The following is a 21,364-nucleotide window of genomic DNA, read 5'->3' on the forward strand; positions in this document are numbered from 1 at the left end:
CTGTGGTGGGGGTCTTTGGGTGCTATGGGTTGACGGGAGGGTCCTCTGTGGATCAGGTTTGCTCCAGTGCATCCCACAGATACTCAAACGTTTTGGGATGTAATGAACCTGGAGGCCAGGTCATCACCTTGCGCTGCTGTCGTTATTTTGTGTCCTGCCGGGGATGGCTGCTGCCGTCCAGGAGCGTCACTGCTGTAGGGTCGGGGGTGGGGGGGCAGGCTGGTCTGGTCTATGCGGGTGGTACATGTCTAACATCCACGTGAAAGCTCCTCAGCAGATCTTTGTATTGTTGCAAGATGTTCGACGTTATTTACTTCTCCTGTCAGTGGTTTTCTGTGACTGATCAGTGTGTATACATCTGTGTTGTGGTTAGACCAAAAGTAGAACATGCTCTACTGTACTGACTGCTCCACTTATCCACCACTAACAAAATCAGCCACTAGATGGCAGACTAGACCACACTGTATATCCACAATCTAACTGATGGCCATATTTTCATTGCTTAAAGCCAGAAGTTTAACACCTAAACTAAAAATCAGACATATTTTATGCCATAAAAGGATATAAAACTCACAAGAAGGTACCAGAATAAGTGTTTTTATTTATTTTTTTTGCATTAGATTTACAGCGATTGTCAACATCTTTACAGTACAAAAAGTGTCGTCTAAGTGTAAATTAAACTGACACACGAGGTGCAGCTTACGGTTCCTTAATTACTCAGGGCAGTTGTAGCTATTACAAAAGTGCCGTGTCATACTGTACAATCAATGTTTTTAAATGGCTTTCCAAACCCGGCCGCGGGCCTGACCGACTTATTATTTACAACACTAGGAAATCTGAAATGTCAAAATAATGCATTTCTGTCATAAACAAAAACGAACAAACACAGTTGTATTATTTATGACAAGCTGCCTCTGCTGCAGAGAAAAGGCAATGCGGCGCGCACTAGCTGCCGCTCTGTTAGAAATATATACCACTACATAGGCTTTGTTTTTTTTTTTAAAATTAGTGCAAAGTATAAGAGCAAACAATGAGAGCAAGGTGTGTTATGACTGCATCTGGGCATGGCCAGTGGGCACCAGGCAATGGTTAGACTGATGTACACAGAAACAGACGTTTTCTGAATAAACACAGGATCCAGTTGCCAAGTAACCATCACAGTTTTTTTAACAAGGCTCCAAGAAAGGGTCATTTTTGCACCTGTTATAGAAAACGAAACTGCAGGTTATCTCTGAGTACGAGCTTCTGGCCCCTCCCCAAACCAGAACATCTGACAACAACCTTGAACAAATCCCTCACATCACATCGGCCTACGCAGCGTTTCGTTTATACGGCGAGGGCTAGCGTCCGGGCTGGGGGTCGTGCCCTGTGTCGCCTCCAGCTGCCGAGGAGGTGGAGACGCTGTTGTGTTGGATGGCTTGCAGATGAGACCCAGGGACTACAGGAGTGGGACTTCCTCCTGGGCTCACGCCTGCAGCTGGACACAGAGACAGCTGTCAAAGTCACTTATAATGCGCGGACTGTCCGTTGTGGGGAGTGGGGGTTTTTCGGGGCGGGGGTTCACTTCGCGTCTTTAACAGAGGAATAAAAAACCCACTGCAGTTCCGATTAAATGAAAATATCTCTTTTATTTTAACAATCGAATACTGTACATACATGTAAAAAGACATCGGTAAAAATATACGGACGCAACACATGTCAACATTGCATCCTTTTTTTTTGTTCTCTGAAGCTGGTGATTTTTGTTTAGGCCACAGGGTGCAGTATTTGTTTAAATATCTCTCGTTTCAGTCACTGCTGAGCTTCAGCCTTAGCCTGCCTGGAGTGCAAGATTGGCATGGTTTGCATCTTGTTCTTTGTTGGCTTCACGCAATATATACCATCAAGGTCTGGTTCATTGAAACAATATGACAAATGCTGGGGTAAGATATTCCTTTAACTGGAGAGGTAAGAGTGCAGTGCGTTCCCCTGATTGACTCTCCTTAGGAATAAAAGTGCATCGCTAATATTTGTGGGATTTAAAGTAGTTTTTTTTTTTATACTCTTGAGCGCCCTTTAGTTGTTCTTTGTAAGAAACATTTTAAGGTCCCGGCGTGTGTACGGGGTCGCTTTGTCAATGCAAGACATCGTGTAACCATGGGGCATTCCTTTGTGTGCACATTCGATAAGGTTTAATGTGTCTGAGTTTTACCCTCAGTGGTGGATGGAGGTGACACCTTGATAAGCTGGTGAGATTTCTAGACAGAGGTGCAGGGTGGGGGGCTTTTACTCACTGGGGTACCCCTGTGCCTCTCTCTGCCGAGCAGTGACGGGACAGTCCTTGTGGGTGAGCAGAATCTGCTTCAGCTGACCCACCTCCGACCTCAGCGACGTCACCTCGTTCTGGGAACACGCAGACAGGTGATAAGCATCCCTGGAGTGTGCATGGCGTTGCTGTGCTGTACTTGTGTGTGTGTGTTTACAGAGCGTGTCCCACCTGTAGCTGCAGGTTCGTGTGCGTCAGCTCCTCGGCTTTCTTCTCCAGCGACGACACCCACAGCTTCCTCTTCTGTCGGCAGCGGGTGGCCGCGGCCCGGTTGCGCTCGAGGAACTTCTGCCTCCGCTCGTCCGGGTCCTGCTCCGCCGTCCGTCTGCGGCGGCCGCCGCTTCCGCCGCCTCCGCCCTCCCCTCCTCCACTGCTGCTGCTGCAGCTACTGCCACCCTGTAGTGATGCGTGCTGAGAGTGGGAGGCCTGCATCTGCTGTGCAACTGGCGACAACTGCAGACAAAAAACACACACAAAGTTTTCAAGTGGTCCTAACTGAACCACATATTGAAATGATCTTTCAGCAGAATGCATTTTTACCTGCGGAGGGCCGGAGAGGGCGGGCGCGGGCGGCGAGCCCTGGTGCAAGTGTGAAGGCGGCGACTGGTGAGCCTGAGCGTGCGGCACGTTCCCCGCCTGGTGAAGCTGGTGGCCGCGGGCGCCGCCCAGGTGCTGCGGAGGGGGAGCGTGACATCGCTGTTGGTAGGTGAGGGGCGGCGCCGGAAGCTGCGGGTGATGAGGATGATGGTGATGCTGGTGAGGGTGCTGGTGCTGCTGCTGCTGCTGAAGGGGGGGCGCCTGGTGGCGCTGCGACATCATCTCCATCATGTGACCCATGGATGTGGCGGGGTTGTTGATGGCGGCCATTCCCGGGTGGTGCTGCTGGTAATGGTGACCCATCGTCTGTTTGTTTCTCTGAGAGGACGCAGGTGGTGAACAAAAGGAAGACGTTTAACATCTACTGCACGTGTTGCGGCTGTGTAGAGTATCCAAGTAATATCGGAGCACAGTGTTTAGAATACACATTACAGTGAGCAAATAGTTCTTAGTTACATAGGTCACAGAGACAGATGTGCGCATGACAAGAGAGATAAGCGCACCGGGCCTCATCTGAGCTTCAGTACCTGACATCTCATATGACAGCTCAGTGTTTTGTGAACCTGGTATGAACTACATAGCCCATACAAGTTGAGAACTAGGGCCAAGACCCTAGTGACAATGAGCTTCATCCACTTGTTTTATACTTCAGGCTCACGGGGGCGGTGTCTGTCCCAGAGTCACAGTGCAGCCCGGGCAGATATTCAGTCATCACAGTGGAAACACATAAATGGTCAAATATTTGTTGTCATGCTCCAGTTTAGAACCGCCATCTGACCTAGCTCGCATGTTTTTAGACCGTGGGAGGAGGCCGAAGTAACTTCAGAGAGGAAAATGCGCAAAGCCAACGCAGAGAGACAGACGAGCAGTTTTAAATCCGCCATAACCACCGCTTTCTTTTATGTTTTACGGGTAATATTTAGTTGCTTAAGAGCAATGGACGGATGGGAGACAAGCTAATTTCATCGGATGAATTGGGATTAAGTTCTGCAGGATATATTATTAGATAGATATTCCACTGATGAGAATTAACTACTCCCCACTTAAAACCAATTCATCAGACATTTCCCTAAAAGGCAAATTTACAGTATGTCTGTTACTTAGGAGGGCAATGACACCGGAGATATCAGCCTGTACCACTGAAAAGAAAAGCCAATAACATACATAGTGAGGCCAAATTAAGCAAATAGAGATAATAAATAATGGTAAATACCCAAATATTATTTTAAACTTCTACTGTAAATTGTATTATGTAGACTTTTAGTCCTTTTAGACCTTTTTAGACTAAATGGTTTCCAGTCATATCGAAAGGGCTGCGTTGAAACTATATATATATATATATATATACATGTATACGTGTAGCAGAAGTTTAGACTTTCCAATAAACCGCGGAAAGGATTCTCCTCTCATCCAAAAAGCTCCTTCCGTCCTAGTTTTTTCCCCCCACATTTTTCAGTTTCAGTCTCACCCGCTCATTAAAAAGTTTGTATTTTTTTTTTACTTGTGTTTTTCACCTCATCAGACCAAAAGTCCAGCTCTGGTCTGTATTTCCTCTACGCTCGCGAAAAAAAAAAGGTTTCTCGCGCTCGTACAACTGCAGAATCCTCCGGGGCGACGGCTGAAAAACAGACTAGAACCATAGAAGCCTTCTGGGTGACAGTTGCCAAGTGAGTCTACTTACTTTGTTTAAAACACCGAGATATATTCCATGACCTGTATGGCTGAGAATCTCAACTGGAGAAAACTGGAGAGTGTATACCAGAGGAATTCAGTCCTCCCCAAGTAAGTGCAGTTAATGTGGATATTGCGTAGGATGATACGGTTAGATTTGTAGAGCAAATTCAGTTTAAATACATGCTAGAAAAGTCTGTTTCCTTATACGAAACACAAGTTTAGTCAGAGTTTTATTGAACCTTCAACTAAGTAGACTCTGTTAAACTAAACCGCTCCACAAGGGTCATGTGATTGAAATATTTTTTATCTCTCTTCCAGTGGGGGTGGTGAGTTTGAGCCCTAACCCCAGCTAAATCAGCGACCGTCATCTCAGGTCCAACAAGCCCACAAACCCAGGTAGCCCTTTCCCACACGCCACCCCTAGTCCCAAACCTCTGTGACATGAAATGTCTCAAAATGTAAACTGCCCTGAGTGAAAAGCCTCCACTTTGTTCCGTCGCTGCCGCTTCTCCTGACGACCCATATCTGTGAAGGGGGCCGTTGATAAGGCGGATAAAGTGTTCCAATAAATGCTGCCGTCTGCAGCTTGATACCTTCACACTTTATCATTCCCGCGTATCATCTGACTAAACACACTGTACGGGCTAAATTAAACCTCATCTCACCTTTCTCCTACACTCAGCAGAGGAAAGTGAGAGAGGGAGAGGTCATGTTTGGAGCATGACATCACCCCCCACCCCCAGCAATATTGCTATCTGCTCCCTGTTACACAATATTTCTTTAAGAGGAGAGGCGGATTTTTTTTCTCCCTCCCTCTCTCTCTCTCTTCAGCATTCAGCGGTGAGAGAGAAAAAAAAAAAGAAAAAAAAAGGGAGCACATTTAGCCGGTGCCAAGGATGAGGTCACTGCGCTGTCTGTGCCAGCTTTACCAGCCAGTCAGGCTGCCCGTCAAACTCACACACACATGCACAACTGCACACACGCACAGAACAGGACGGGACACGAGTGTTTCAGCTCTGTTTACTACATAGAAACACCCCGACTCCGGGGCTGGCGATTACATCATGAGTCTCCTTGGCCCGGATGACACACCACGTTGATATTTCTGTCTGGAGGGATCAGTGAATGAAGACGCAGAAACTGTACATGAAACACTGATCCACTTGTCAAATGTTTACTTTTCCACTTGAGCGGAGTGCGGCGTTACTGTACAGCAGAGGCACGTTAATAGACCCTCTGTGGCTTTAAAGAGGCAGGGTCCTGTTTCACACCTTGAAAAGGCAACGTACAAAAAGCCTCCGAGCGCTAAGTTACAATTAAATAAGTCTGGAGAAGGAGCCTGTGGCGTGTGTGTCTATTTTTCTGAGGGCCGACGTCGGGTTTAGACGGCGGTGTGACATTTGGTCCGTCCTGACATACACCCGGCATTCTTTTATAGGGCCGTTTGAAGGTTAAGACTGGGCTTAAGGCAGTGATGAAAGACGAGCTTTATAAAAGTAAAAGCAATAATACAGACTTGGAAAGACTCATTCATGCATTTCAAACCTCATACATAAAGATATGAAGGCATTATCAGAGTGGAAAAAAATCATAAGGCACCGTAAGGTCAGTGTGCTATTTTTATGTGTTACACAATTGGCTTATTACTTAATATATTACCGAGTATATAAATATTAAGTAGTAGGCAGAGCTCGTTTTATACATTTTATAAACTGTCAAGTGGCTTCATTTGTCTTGTAGCGATAGGATATTTTATATAATTCATTACAACACGTCCCTCTCGAACGCTCGACTCTGATTGGTCGGTCACCAATATTCAGCTGTGATTATTTCTCGATATACCACCGCTGCTCCTGGCAACCAGCAGCACCCAACGTACACAGAACACACCTCATTACATCCTAGCAACCGGCAGGCTAATTTCACACGAATGAAATCTCTTTTAATCGCTATTTTGTGTCACGTTATCGAATAATTTAGCTGTAGGCCGCGTTTACATCTTCTGTAAAGTAACGACAGTCATATAAATCAGAAATATTCTGTAGTGGAGTCGAAAAAAAGAAGCATAAAATCTAAATTGTGACCTGGAGTGGATTCACTTAAGTTATAGTTGTTTAGATCACAGTCAAGGTTATGGTTATACATTTAGTCCTTATACTTTTTAAGGTAAGAGATACAGTGTGTATCATGTCAGTGAGTCTCCTCACAAACATAGAGGAATAAATGTGTGAGTGGTGGAGAGGGAGAAATGAGAGCTTCATATTTGAACCTGCGACCTGAGTGGCTCTGCAATCTGAAACCTTTTCATTTTCCACTCTATGTACAAGCTCTGTGACAAGAAGTCATAACCCGTGTGTGTGTGTGTGTGCGCGCGCGTGTGTGCGAGAGAGAAAGAGGGAGATACAGAGAAAGCAATTTCACAGTTTTCCCTGTGAAGCTGCCCTTGATAGCACACACGGATTTAACAATTCATGCTACATGCGCCTAGAAAGAGGAAATGTAAAATTTACAAGGGGAGAGATTCGATACAAGGAAAATAAAACAACCCAGGGAGTGAAGGAGAGCATGAACATTGTGACTTCCTGTGGTCCAGGCCTCTGTGTCTGCGTGTGTTCGAGTGTAGAGTTACACTCTGCTTCCTGTCTATTCTGATTAGAAGGGAAGAAGCCCAAGGCAGAAGGTGAGGCCGGGCGTGTTTTAGTGTTGCTCAACTAATATATCAGTTTGCCACTCGTAGGATCTTCACTGAAAAAATAATTTTGCGTAATCTGCTAAAGTATCCTACATCCTGCATGCTCACGGATGCATTTCACTGTTTGGGTTTGACTCCATAAAGCATTAAATCGCTTTGGGAAGTCGGCTGGATATTTTCTTTTTGCCAGCGCCTCTGATGCTGCCGTTCAAATCCACTTTAATTTTAGGGCAGAGATGAGATCAGTCAAATATCGATGGAAATGACAGAGTTGCTTTCTAGCGGGGGAGTCAAAGGAGAAGATGATACCACTTCTTATATGAATAGAAGGCAAACGTAAAGCTGAAGCTTAGCTCAGCACAAACTCTGGAAATATTTATCACTGTTTCCACCGCAAACTCGACTGGGCTAGCTGTTTCACACTGGTTCCAGTATTTGTGCTAAGCTAAGCTAAGCTAAGCTGAGCTAAGCTTAGCAGCTAAACCACAGGAAACATAAGAATGATATCAGTCTTTCCATCTAATGCTTTGCTAGAAAGCAAAAATATTCAACCTCATATAGCCGATATTCGATTGTAGATGTCCTATTCGAATACAGAGTACTGCCACCTGCTGGTATGGAGAGTTATTTCCTCTCACGGAGCACAGAATGTGCGTGCTAGTTAGCCGTAGGCTGCGTTCTTTGCTGTGTGTTTTGCAGTACAACTTTTTGGACCAGAACGTCTTGTCTTGTCTCGACACAGCCAAGCCAAGCGCAGGTACACACTCAATAAAAATGTTATTGCCAAAGTAATGATCCACACAACCAAAGAGAAAAGGGCTGGTTAGTACCTGAGGTGAGGAACAGGAGGGGTTGTGTACAGGAGCTGGTATACCCATTACACAAGACATCTGCTTCTCCACCTGAAGAAGAAAAGTGCGATTTAGAAAAATAACCTTTCAGTTGTGAAAAAGGTATACAGAGTTCCCCACAAGGTCACATCCATCTGCGGTTTCATTAATTCATCCGCAAGAGAGAAGTGAATTTTCCTGTCGACCATGAATATTTCTGACTTGGGGTTCTTGACCACTTTGGCCACCATACCTGCGTCTATGAATCATACATGTCTAAATGTGTGTGAGTCCGAGCCACGACAGACTCCGCCTCTCATACTCACCGTCATGTGCTGAGCAGATGCCCCTTGCATGGCGGGGTCTGGCAGGGTGCCAGGTAAGGAGGCTGGCAGAGGTTGTCTGTGTCTGTTCCTGTTCATGTGGTGGAGGCAAGACAGCGGCCCAGGAACCGGCCTGTGGTCAGTGGCAGAGACGGAGAGGAACGGGTCACGCCAAAGAGCTACGCACGGCTAAAGTTTCACTAATCCGGGTTCAGAGGGAGGTGCGAGTTGAAACATTTATAGATGGGGTTTTAATGGCAGATGTAGGTGAGGCTGTGTAAAAAAATGCAGAAAGTGCAAATGGATAAAAAAAAAAAAAAGAAAAAGAAAAAAAAAGCTGACTGACTTTTTATTTTTGGATGGTTCATCCAAAATTACAAACAAAAAAACATATTTCCTCAGTTGCCCTCGAGTGTATCTAGCTATGCTGTTTTCAGGTTTGAGTGATGGAAAAGTTGGATAAAAGTACAACAGTGACAGAGTAGTTAACTGAGATATTGGCGCCGGAGTTGCAAGGGCTAATATTTCTTTCTGAAAAGAGCAAGATAAGAAGAGGAATATAAAAGAAACAGTTGTTGTAACATGTGTCTTTTTAGAAACAATCTTTAAAACATCCAGAGCCTTCACAGATTTCACAGGAACTACTTTTTACAGAGGAAATAGTCCCTATAAAATGTTAACAGCTTCTTCTGTTTTCTATAATATTAGCCACGCTGGAAAAGGCTTTTTTTAAAAAATGCAGTGAGCCTCTCTATCTACTTCCCATTGTTTTGGAGTGGAGGAGATATCTCAGCTTTGGATGTGTCGAAACATTGGCAGAGACGAACGCTATAAAATAAGCGAGGAAATATGCTGTTGGGCAATCTGTGAGAAACAACAATCATTTACTGTGCGGTCAAATGATCAGCGCAAGACTGTGCGCGAGTAAAACTGAGTTTGAGGTGAAGAGACGACAATGGAAAAAATGATGAGATGAAGAAAAAGAAAAAGACGTGGAAAAGAAACGTGACAGCTTGAGAGGGAGGAGAGAAGCTCAGGAATCACAGCGGGGGAGATGCAGAGACCCGGGGTGCCATGTGCTGACCTAACTGCTCTGGCTCGGGGCCAGTCGGGCCGCGTGGGCCTCCGCGGCCGCGCTGAGGTCATCGCCAATGATGTCATCACTGAATCCGGGGTATGCGACCCCCTTTTCTCCGCACAACAAAGTACAGACAAACCAAAACAGCATTTCCGAACGTAACCACAACAGTCTGGCCCGGCCAACAGCCAGACTCTCAGAAAACCAGGTCGCTATGGAAACCGGCAGTAAACACTGGTGGAAACAGCCAGACACTCGATCCACGGTTCATTTAGTAACACTTAGCGGGTTTCACTCACTAACATGCTGTCTGGATTCAGCTGGCACTGATTTGCCGTGCCATAATCGACTGTCAGCTCTCTCCACACTGTCCTGTCATGTCCCGTCTGGGCCTGGACAGATGTTTGGAGCTTATTATGTCACTGGCTTACTTCTGGTACCTTGACTCATCTAATCAACTGCAGAGATGTGGCAGAGGCTTTGTTTATCTACAGTATGTGTTGCAAGGAGAAATCACATGTAGGACAGCTGATGGGAGGTCAGAAGGCTTTTAAATTCTGACGTCGGAATAAGAGCGGCGTGGCGCGCTGGTGCCAAAACGAACAAGGCACGTACTACAATAGACGTCTTTCACGTGTTTTCTGCTTACTGTCCACGTTTCCTTCCCCCAGAAGAGTTTTCAGTTCGTGGGATTTACGTGTGATGAGTCCTGGTGGCCAATATGCTGACCATCTACTCCCCGATAATAAGATATAACAATAAGACCAAAGCCATGAATGTAACAGTGACCGTGAACATGTTCCTCAAATCAATGCCTTTGTGCTCTAAAAAGGACAGAAATATCAGACTTTGTAGGTACAGCAATCTTAGTCCCGTCGTTGCCAACATATAGTGCTAGTGTTGCCTCTGTAAGGTCAGTAAATGAGAAATCAAACCATCTCAAGAAAACATAAAACTAAGGCTCAGATCCCTCTGGAAGTGTGGATAGTCCCTCAAACACAAACAGTTGGCCGTGTATTCTGTGTATAACCCGGAGTGTTAGGCGGATACTTTGCTAAGAAATGTTGCTGTTCAGCTTTTTAAATGATGGGAACGCCACAGATTAAACTCCCATTCAGCTTCTTTGTTTGGGGAACGGAGGAGAAAACTCAGCCTTGGATGTGTCAAAACTTTGGCACCTAAACCTGAAACTATCTGCGTACAGCTGCGAAGAGTACGATCGCAAAATAGCTTTAGGTGGACGTGTTTGGAAAAAAAAATAATAATCAGAATAATATAGTAATATAATGATGCATAAAGTTTCATTTGTTTTTTAATTTAGGAAATGATCTACACATGGTAATAAGTGAAAATGACAATTCTACAAACATTAGCAGTCAAGTGCAAACATTTTTGTGTGTGTTGTGTTGTGTGATTTTTGCCAGTGTGTGTGACATTGGTTTTTATGCAGCTGAAGCGCTGCTTGTATTCTCATTCACAACATTACTGCTTTGACTCCCTGAAGCCCTTTAGTAATATTACTCTGTAGGCACGGTTGACACGGCTAAAACGAAAAACTAATATCCTCTTATCAGGCTGTGCGATGCGAGTATAATAGCGGAACGTTTCATTAACTCTGCAGTATCTTATCATAAACTGTGAGAGTCTGCTGAGTTTCACAAATCTGCGGCCGAGCTGTCAGGAAGAGTGGGAGTAGCTGCTGGGAGCTGGTCAGATGAAAGCCAGGAACTCCTCTAATCTGTCTGTTGCACCGGGTGATAACCAGGGAGCCATGGAAGCGGCCCGGGCGCTGAGAGACTCCAGTCTGCTTGTGAGCCTCCGCAGACACAACAGAGGCGGTAGCCGGGTGGTGGGGTGGGTAGAGTCAGTGGGACTGAGTGGGTGTCATGCGGCGGTTCTCTGTCTCATTTGCCGTGACTTTGTTCTCTCAGTAAACTGACGTTTGATTCGTTTTCCTTCTCTGTCTCAGTTCATTAATGCAGTGATGAATTACACAGGAGGAAATGCCAGTCTGTGCCCGGCAGAACGAGTTATGACACGTTCGAAATGGGATCGGTGATGGAGTAGAAGGGAGAATGAGAGAAATGTGAGGAAAAATTGCTGCGTGAGTGAATGGATTAATTGTGTAGTGTGCACTCACCCTGAGTGTGTTAAGGTGGAAGGAGCCTGTGTGATGACTGATCCGGACTCAGAGGAGGACAGAGCTTGCTGGGCAGCCAGGCTGCAGCTGGGGGCCATCATGGGGCCGTGGGCCTGGGGGTGGTGCAGGGCATGGGTCTGAGGATGGTGCAGCGGAGGCTGGGGATGTGGGTGCTGAGGCTGGGGCGGCGGGTGCTGGAGCTGAAGCTGGGGTTTGAGCGGGTGCTGGTTCATACAGGACGGCCCATTCTGAGAGAGCGTCTGCAGAGAGAAGCGAGAGCGGTCACACGTGCAACACACGGTACGACGTGATGGCCACAGTGATGTGTGTGTGTGCGTGCCTGCGTTTGTTTGTGTGTTTGATGACTAGCTGTTTAATTTACAGGGTACAACGTGATCGCCCGGTGTATCTTTCCTGCAGCAGGTCAGATATCTGCGGTTGTCGAGCTGGGACTGACTGCTTTTCTCCCCCTCAGCAAACAAGTGTCATTCAAAACACCAACCCGACGAGCAGCACACACCTGCAGTGCGTCCCTCTCTCCGTTCACTTCAGTCAAAAGTTACCTGCTTGTTCTGTTCCTCTTCTTGTGCTTGAAGAAACTCTTCCTCTATCTCCTTGAACAGACCAACCTCTTCACAGTTCTGCAAAAATCTCGTCGGCGTTGGAGTCTGGTCTGAAAACATCCCATGAAAATGGACACAAAAACAGATTTTAGTATTCAGCAGAAATGTATGGAGCGGCTTCCGAGGTTTGAGCTCATTTGCTTTCTGCACTAACTGTGGCGGAGAAACAAGTCTCCTCTCAGCCGAGCTCCTCTGTCTCTTTGTCTGATAACATCAGTCTGCCTCTCTGAGCCGTCTAAACATGCAGGGGTCAAGGGTCAGCCGGGTTTTTTGTTTTGACATGAGATTTCCTGCAGGAGGCGTGACGGCCTGCAGGATGGAGGCGCGAGGAGAGAGAGAGAGAGTCTGCGGAGGTTCGATCACACGCTGGTGTTTACATCCAGACAGACAGCTGTCGCTGTGGCCGCAGACGTGGTCCTGTGGCGGCGTTTTGATCTCTGCGGTTAGGGCTCGAGTGCGGTTACTTTTCATGTGCATCATGCAGTTCAGGGGCTTTCATGTTAGTTTACCGATGCAAAAATACTGTACGTCATGAATGGCCACAGGGTCGTTTGTTTTACCTCTAAAGTTGTTTCATTTAACACATGAGTGAGTGTTAATGTCACATACACTCAGTGCACACGAGGTTCGGCTGTTAATTGATTGTGATTTTTTTAAAACAAATTCTTCTTCTTCATATGTTGTATTGACTCTAAATCAGAGTATGGACGCACACAAGACTTCATTAAATTACCCATAAACCACTGGGAAATTATATTATATTTGATTTAGAAAGTCCCTTGAACATGATTGCCGCCTTATTTGTTCACTTTTAGGGAAAATTAAACATGAAATGCACAGGGAGAAGATGGGGAATCTACAAACAGCTGAAAAAAAGAGCACGCTTTATAGTTAGTACTTGATGATTCATGGAGCAGATGATGATCCGTTAAAAATGAGTCACCACATCGAAAATCCAACGTTAGGTCTAGCTGAAATGTAAAGCAAAATTTGCTTTCTTCTTACATAAAAAATTGATTTCTTTATGGTTCTGTCGCTCAGTTGGACATGGAAAAAAAATTTACAGGTCATTTTTCATTATTGTTTGATTCATCAATTAAGCTCAACCCTCATGTGATATTGCAGTGCTGACTCACAGTTAAAGTGAATTATGACTGCATTTGATAAAAAAAAATCAAGTCCCTTTAGAGCTTAGTACGCTTCATTTGCCTGTTGTCTAAATAAAAAGAGAAACGTTGCCGACCCGTGCGCACCTCCTCTCTGTGTTGTTTAAACCACTTATCTGTGTGTTTGACCTAATCTGATGGAGTACACTGTACGTGCTGCAACGCGAGCAGCTCTGTTTCACGGTGCAGACTATCTGAGTGAAGGAAGCCTGTATCGAGGTTATCTGATTTCTTACTGTATAACATATCGTCATCATTTTTTCATCGAGCGCTGACCCCGAAAAGGGGTCAGTGCACGCACACGTGCTGCCAGACGACGACCAAACCCAATGACATAAACTGCATGGAGCGAAGGGAAGACGATGTGGTTGAGGGAAGATGGAGGGGAGATAAAGAGGGCGGACCAGCTAATTGAAAGTAAAGTGTTGGTGCAGGTTTGTCAAAAACACAGGCACAAACAAAGAAAAAAATGCTGAGAAAAGAAATGATTTTCGTTTCACTCACTCACCTGTAAAAGCTGGGTCCGTCTTTATGGAGGAGAACTTGAGGGTCATCTCATGCTTGTGTCTGTGGATGATCAGGTGCTCCTCTAACTGGAAGCGCTGCAGCACACAGAGTGAAAAAGACACGAGGAGGTGAGTGCTGCTGGGTGACACACGGGTTGGGCTGCTCAGTTAAATCAGCTGATCGCTAGCTTATCAGTCACAATGGTCTTAGTCTTCTGAGAATATTTAGCACTTGATAAAGGATGATAAATGAATCCAAACATGTTCACTCATCAGCTCTTCACATCATACCAATGCATATTGAACACATATATGATTTCCACATTAAAAAGTAATGCCATTCTTACTTTACTGCAACATTCCAGCATTTTAATTAAAATGTCATACGTTTCAACACCACAGCTCTCATACTACCACATCCAACTGACCTGAGAGCAGCCTGGGGCGCCGCACACATAAGGCCTGTCCTGTTTGTCATTCATGTCATACACAAGCCTGCACAAACAGAAGAGGAGCAAATTAACTTCCAACCCTACTGGTTCAGATGAGTTCATTCAACAGGCAGCTCCGAGGTCCCTGCTTTATATTACCGACACAACGAGTCACACACTCTGCGCGCTTATTATGAGGCCTTTATTGTGGAAGCTGCGCGTAATGAGACAGTTGCCAGAGATGATGGATGTTCCACCCTGAGACACAACATTATCTGGAGGAAAATGATCCCTTTGGTGCCAGCGGGAGTGCATGGCTACGGGAGGTATTCGTTTTTATTAGGACAAGTGCTATAATGCGTACAAGCTGCTCGTGTTTTTATTTGCAGCCTTTCATTACTCATTACTAATAACACGTAAGCACCAGAACGGCATCAAAGTCTTACTTTGGGCAGCGTGGTGCTAAGAGTAGTGCAATTGTTTTAGCCTGCAATTAGGCTTTCATCCGGGCATCGGTTGGTAATGCCGGCGTGATGAAAGGATGAACTCTTGTGTCTGACAACGAGTCATCGTAGGATAAAAATATCCGCATACATGCACAATGGAGAGCAATAATAAACCAGCTCGTAGCGCTAACCCAGGCTTGACCCGGGCCCCTCCACTGTGGGAGATATTAAGCCACTGATGGGGGGGTAATTACTACTTATTGGAGAGCTAAAGAAGAAAGCCTTCAACTCCCTGGCCTCAGGCTTCCCTGGGAGAAGACCCACAGGTCAACAGGTCAGGCCCTGCCTCGAGTTTTTATCTTCCAGCGGGGAAGAAGGTGAGAAATATTAGCGCTGTGCAGAGACGATGACGAGAAAGCGCATTCGCGGGTATGCACTTGATGAGACATTAAAATGTTATGGGAAAGTGTGAGAGCTGAAGAGAGGAGGGCCAAAAGCACAAGCTTCCATAAGAAATGGAAAGTGTGCGTGGAGGGAGGTGGAGGACAGCGGCACTATGGGTGATGGAGAGCGCAACGGAAAGGGTAAGTGGGAATGTGTGTGTGTGAGAGAGAGAGAGAGAGGGAGACAGAGGGAGAGAAAGAAGGAGGAGGATACAATGAATGGAAGAGAGAAGGAATGAGGGTGGGAGGCAGCAGAGGGAGGGCCGCACTTTAGGCCTGACAGGTTTGAACCTGCCACGGCCCCCATTTTCCAGCCCTCGGCAAGGTGACTTCATAGGTGTGTGTTTGTGAGTTTTATGTGTTACAAAATGACACCGGCAAGCAGGGCGCACACAAAGCCGCAACTACAGAGAGATTAAGTAATTAATCTGGGTAATTTAAGAAAGAAAAAAAAAGGACACAGGGTATCACATTTGTGCAGTTTACATAACTACAGGCTACAACTTGCAGAATTTACAGTGTTGTTACATAATCTGATATTTCATAAACAAATAAATGTTTCCAGCAGTTTATTTGACAGTTTCCCCTCTCTATGCCCCATTCAGCTAGTGCTTGTTCAAGATTAGCAGACTCAGCACATTTGCAGCAAAAAAAAAAAAAAAAAAGCCTTCTGTCAGAGGGGTTACATCAATGCACAATGACGTCATTCTTAATGCATAAATCCGGCAACAACAGACTGGACAACATGTTGCCAATTTTAAGACGGATTAATGCTTAAGAAAAAACAAAACAAAAAACGAAAACATAATAATATCTGGAGCAGTTAAATTACACATTTTCCCGCCTCCTCCTCCTCCTTCTGTGTCATTGCCAGCACTCATAATCACCACAGCAATGGAAATGAATGAAATATCACACGCGTAACTTTTAAGGAAACACATGCCCGCATTGAAAAAAAAAAAAACGTATGACAGGTTCACTTACTTAGATCCCAGAGTTTCAATATTTGACGGATGAATCATGACAACGGCATCGAGTTCGGCTCAAATTAAAGCAGCAGAAGAAAATAATAATATTCCAGTGAAGAACACGACCCGGCCGTGTGTTTTCAACCTGTTCAACTCAATAAACAAGCCCGGCACAGCTGTACGGAGAAGGGCTGTCACACCCCCCCAAATATAGACACGCTCCGTCCGCTTGGTGATGAGACTTCTACCGGGACACCAAGCTTTTTTTTCTTTTTTTTAAAAAAAGGTAACTTTCCGCCGTTGTTTGTAAAAAAAATAAACAAATAAAGTTAGAGGAAAAGTAGTTTCGGGAAGCTGTGGTGAGCGGTGCGAGCGGTGCTGCCTGAGTTGAAAGTTTTGTGAATGAAAGTAAAAGCGGAGGCTTACCTCCAAGCAGAGAGGGACGAGCGGCGCTCCAGAGAGGAACCACGTTGGACTGGAGCGAGATTACAATACGATCTATTTACAGAAGCATTACATCACCCCCTGGTGACGTCACGTGGGATTCCTGAACTTCTAAATCATTGCGGTCCCGTACGGAGAGAGGGAGGGGGGCGGGGTTACGGCACCGGCCGGTAGGGGGACGACGGCGGCGGCGTGCTGTGGTGGTGCTGGACCTGGACCCAGGCCCACGGACTGACCGAGTCGGACACACTCGTAGTGGCAACGTGACGAGGCTTGGTGGGCCGGGTGGGCGGATGAGACCCATTTTTTTTTTCTCCCCACTTCTGCTGTCCGTTTGAAACGGGACGTCCCCGGCGTCTGTATCGACTTTATGTGTGAAAAAGAGCACGAGTTGACGAGTAAAATAAGCTATGTAAGTTTTCGTGAAAGCGAGGAAACGAGAAGTGGGTAACTTTATCCTAAAATAACAGCGATAATATTTAACCTTTAAAGAACAAAAGAGGCGGCGTTTTTTTTATAATAATAATATCAGCATGAAGCTACATGGCAGTGCAAAAATGACTAAGAAGTCTATAAAAATAATCATCGTCAAATCTATGATTCATAATAGCAGTGTTTTATTATCATGATTTTCCCGGTCATATATTTGTTTATTTCTTTATTATATTTGCTGCTCGATTGTGGACTCTTTGTGAACTAGGGCACAAGAAGACAGTCCAAAGCACAAAAAAAAAAAAAAAAAAAAAAAAAACACACATATGCACACACTGGCCTCCTAAAACAAGTCCAATGAGTCTGTAAAACCTCAGTGGGAGGAAAAGAATCTCGCTTGGAATCCGTTTACAGGTCAGGTTATTTGAACAGTCTTGCCGGAGCAAATTATTTAAATAAACCTTTGGATTGTTTTAAATACAAGATGTAAACGGGGAAACCAGCAAGTTTAAGCAGAAATTATTATCCGCATTTGTTAGAAAGAAAAAAAAAATCATCTGTATAAACGTAAGTGCGAAAGCGCTGCTAAGGACAATCACGCTGGCACCTTTTATGTTAGTAACATGATGTCACACTCCTGACCTAATGCAGTGGTTTAAAAAGTTACTACAGTAGAGTGCGTGCTGCCTCAAAGCAAATTAATGTCCCGTGTGCTAGAATAACTTAAATGATGCCATTAAATTCCACAGACAAGATAAGACAGCGGGAGAAGTTGTGGTCATTAACATTAGACAAACCATCGAGTAATATCTATGCCATGTTTGGTCATGTTTTCCGGTTGAACTGAACACAGGGACATGGGTTTGTTGTGGTTGAAGTGCGAAATGGGACCAAACCCCACTGACTCATCATCGACCAATCATTGGAGGTATGCAAATTCTGGTGGCCCCGGCAACGGGAAGAAACAGGAAGTTGTGATGATGTCACTTTGTGTTTTGAGCTCTTCTCCCTGTGTGGTTGTGAATGACTGAGTTTTGTTTTCAGCAGAGATAAGGGATTTTTCCCCCCCCTTTTTTCTTCTTTACAGCACATGTGCGTGAAGAGTGCACGGTCACACCGAGGAGCGTATGACGGCAGCCAGGAAGTCTCTGGCTGCTGCCCCGGAGCAGACAATGCCACTGAGATTACAGCTCCCTCCATAACTCAGGGGGTCTATACCAGCCATTACCATCTGGCATCTTCACCTCTGCGTGGCTTTTAACAGCCAGTCTGGGAGCTTTTTAGAGAGCCGCCCGCTCAGAGGCTGATGTCACCCTCTCTGTAAAAATATTGAGTTTTAGGTCAAAGTTCACACAAACTTCCCGACCTTAATCCCCATGTAATCATCCTCACCTTGGCTTCGGAGCATGGTGGTTTCTAAATACTTCCATTGGGAAAACTGGAAAAGAAAAACTGGAAACCGATACTTTGAGCGGCACCCAGGCGAAGAAGTTACAGAGATCTGATTATGTAATGATTGAGTTAAATTTACATCCAGCGCTGGCCTCACATGCAGATCATCTTAGGAGCAGGACTACTGGTGGGCACGTCTGAGTGTGTTGGACCGTTTCTCCTCGGCTTTCTTTCAGCAGCTGATAATCAGACTGTCCAAGTCAGAACTCCCAAAGCGTAATAGCGTGCGCCACCCACAGACCTCAGATCGGATGATGTCATGCACCATAAACTCTCCCCGAGTCTCTCCCTTTTTCTCTTGCGTTTCACAACACATGCTACCACTTCGCATTTACGTAATCGCGTCGTGAACTGCGTCACCGTCACAGTCCTGATGCGCCATGTGTGTGCAATGAGTGTGTTTATGTTGAGTGTGTGTCTGCGTGCTTGTGTGTAAGAGGGAACATCTGTGTTAGCCTGGTGAAGTCAGAGTGCTATTACACCGCGCAGCTGATGTGTTGTTGTGTGTGTGTGTGTGTGTGCACGAGTGAATCCGAGTGTATTTCATATTTTGTGTTTGCGTCATGTGGATAGGTAGACACAAGGCACTCAGAAAAAGAAAATGTGTGTTCCCGGGTCTTAAGGTTGTTTGCTGAAGTCACTGGCCAGTGGTTTATGACAGGCCATTTTAACGCTCGATTAACAGGTCCAACACAGGCCAGCCGGCCCTGGTTGGCCAATCCCAGTGATTTAAGGACATTCTCCTCTCTCTGGGAGCTAGGTACACACACACACGTGTTCTGTCCTCCCCCTGAGACATTATACGGTAACATTAATCAATACATTTTATGGATTAATAGATTCTATGGGCTATACAAGGTCATACACCTTCCATGTAGTAACTGAAACACTGATTTCTCATAAATATGTAAAATACTGGCTCTGCTCCATTGCATTGAATCAGTTCCCTGAATAGCGAATCACTACAATTCATACTGCACACTTCATGCAAATGCAACTCCAATTGACCAGCAACAGTACAGAAGGTACATATGATAAAAGCACAACTAAATGTAATGTCCCTAAAATGTGTAATCTGTCAGATAGTCAGTGTCTATCCTGCGCAGCTTTTGCAGATACATTTCTCACATCTGCAGCATGTGAGTTACAGTCCTTTGATGGGCCGGTCTGACACCTCTTCCTCTTATTTACCCCAGCTGAGGAAACGACCAGGGTGGCTGGATCCCCAGCTTGATCATGAGCCCTGTGAACAGCTCTCGCAACTGCTGCAGATGCTCCCGTCTTTGATGACTGGAGTTACAAGTGCCTTTCGCAGCTGCTCCAGGAACTCCCTTCTCTTATTCCGCTCACAAGGCATCCGATCTCTCCCCACATCACAAAGGCGCTATAGGAGCACACATCAGCCATGTTGTGGAAGATGACCAGAGTCCGATCACCCTATCTAGGTTGTCCTCATCTCCTTTGTTGCAGTTGTACCCCAGGATGATGGATGGCTTCTTGTCATGGTGATTGCTAATGTCAACCTCAGTGTGTGTGTGTGTGTGTGTGTGTGCAGAAGTGCCACATTCTTGTTTTTCTTTTGGGAGGTAGGACACTAGCAAGGTGTTGGGCGTGAAGGCAAACTTTGATGAGAACACCTCTTTGATATGAGTACTGCAGGCTTGTTCTTGCTGACGGTGCCAACCATGTGATCTGGTGAGCTGCAGTCACAGTTCATAAGAGGAGAAGAAATTGTCACATGTGACACTGTGACCCCTCAGTCCTTCTGTGACATCCTCCCCGGACATCAAACTGGTCGACTTCCCGGTGCGCTCTTGCATCTTGAGCGCATATTTAACTAAGTGTGAAAGAGTTCCAGCTTTTGCCATATTATCTAAAGGCCTCCAGATTTGTCTTCTCCAGGAGGATTTGTTTTTCCAGTGCTGGTGTGATGAACAGGTAGAATATTGGGGAAAGGTCATGGGCACAGGAAACAGCATATGTCATGGGTCCTCGGGTCATTGTCATCACATTTCATTCTGCCTTGCTGCCATTTTTGTCATATGCTGCTGAGGACGGTGTTATTTTTCTGTCGGAAGAGACCATAGGTCAGTCTAGGAAAAGTTATCAAATTCCACGTGGAATAATGTCACAGAGGAGATAATCTTCCCTGCTGTTACAGAAGGTGTCACTGCAAAACATACAAATAACATAGAAGGCGGGTGAACATAGTGGCAGGTCAGTTTGACCAGAGGGCAGCTGGAGAGTTAATTAATAACAGGTCTGTTTAACTTAATATAGAAATTACTGCATAAGGACTTGTTGTAAATTGTAAATGATTCTTTATTTATATTTCTATTGACACCAATTGCAATATTAGTATGTCAATATATTAAGAAAGGCAGTGTAGCATAATACAAATGTATATTACCTGCTACAGGTGATTAGTATTTGCTTCCATCAGATTATCACCCTGAATAAAAATACCTGTAACCTGTAACCTATTTAATATTCACTGTTTTTTGAGATGATCTTGAGATATGCACTGTAAAAAAATATATTATTTGGGTATCCTTAAGGAATATGTTAAAGAGGTGTTTTATATCTGCTTGATTAATATATACAGCAGCTAAGAAAATCGGATTGATTATGTGTTTGTTTGTTTAGTTTTTTCACTCCGTGTTGTTTTCACACTCTGTCTCGTTTATGTGTACATAACAGATGCATTTATTTTTGTGTCATCTTATCACACACCGGGCTCAGATCCCAACAGGTAGGCAGATAGTGACGTCGGCTGCCACCAGCCACCCCCCTCCCCCTCCTCCCCCGTCCTCC

The 21,364-nt window shown here is 45.2% G+C and overlaps 1 protein-coding gene across 2 annotated transcripts; it reads right to left on the minus strand.

The window, feature by feature from the left end:
- Positions 1-581: 581 nt before the first annotated feature.
- Positions 582-16,718, minus strand: creb5a (cAMP responsive element binding protein 5a). Of its 2 annotated transcripts, none has more exons than XM_047605351.1 (11): positions 16,649-16,718; positions 14,363-14,429; positions 13,937-14,030; positions 12,203-12,312; positions 11,640-11,899; positions 8,425-8,554; positions 8,099-8,170; positions 2,846-3,220; positions 2,477-2,758; positions 2,274-2,382; positions 582-1,477 (listed from the first exon to the last, which is right to left on the minus strand). In XM_047605351.1, exons 2-11 carry the CDS (start codon positions 14,414-14,416, stop codon positions 1,341-1,343), a joined length of 1,623 nt encoding a protein of 540 aa, XP_047461307.1. In that variant the 5' UTR covers positions 14,417-14,429; positions 16,649-16,718; the 3' UTR covers positions 582-1,340. The 2 variants fall into 2 exon arrangements, with proteins under 2 accessions (XP_047461307.1, XP_047461306.1); XM_047605350.1 differs by lacking the exon at positions 16,649-16,718 and adding an exon at positions 16,239-16,637.
- Positions 16,719-21,364: the final 4,646 nt, after the last annotated feature.

The sequence above is a fragment of the Mugil cephalus genome, chromosome 14, assembly GCF_022458985.1.
Source record: "Mugil cephalus isolate CIBA_MC_2020 chromosome 14, CIBA_Mcephalus_1.1, whole genome shotgun sequence".
NCBI classification, from domain to species: domain Eukaryota; kingdom Metazoa; phylum Chordata; class Actinopteri; order Mugiliformes; family Mugilidae; genus Mugil; species Mugil cephalus.

Bases quoted from the DNA above. Each gene is read 5' to 3' on its own strand.
- creb5a (XM_047605350.1), bottom strand. From the start codon at position 16,276: ATGATTCATCCGTCAAATATTGAAACTCTGGGATCTAA. The intron at 11,900-12,202 runs GTAACTTTTGAC...TTCTCTCTGCAG, and splicing joins AAGAGGAACAGAACAAGCAG to ACGCTCTCTCAGAATGGGCC. The intron at 3,221-8,098 runs GTACTAACCAGC...GCGTCCTCTCAG, and splicing joins CCTCCTGTTCCTCACCTCAG to AGAAACAAACAGACGATGGG.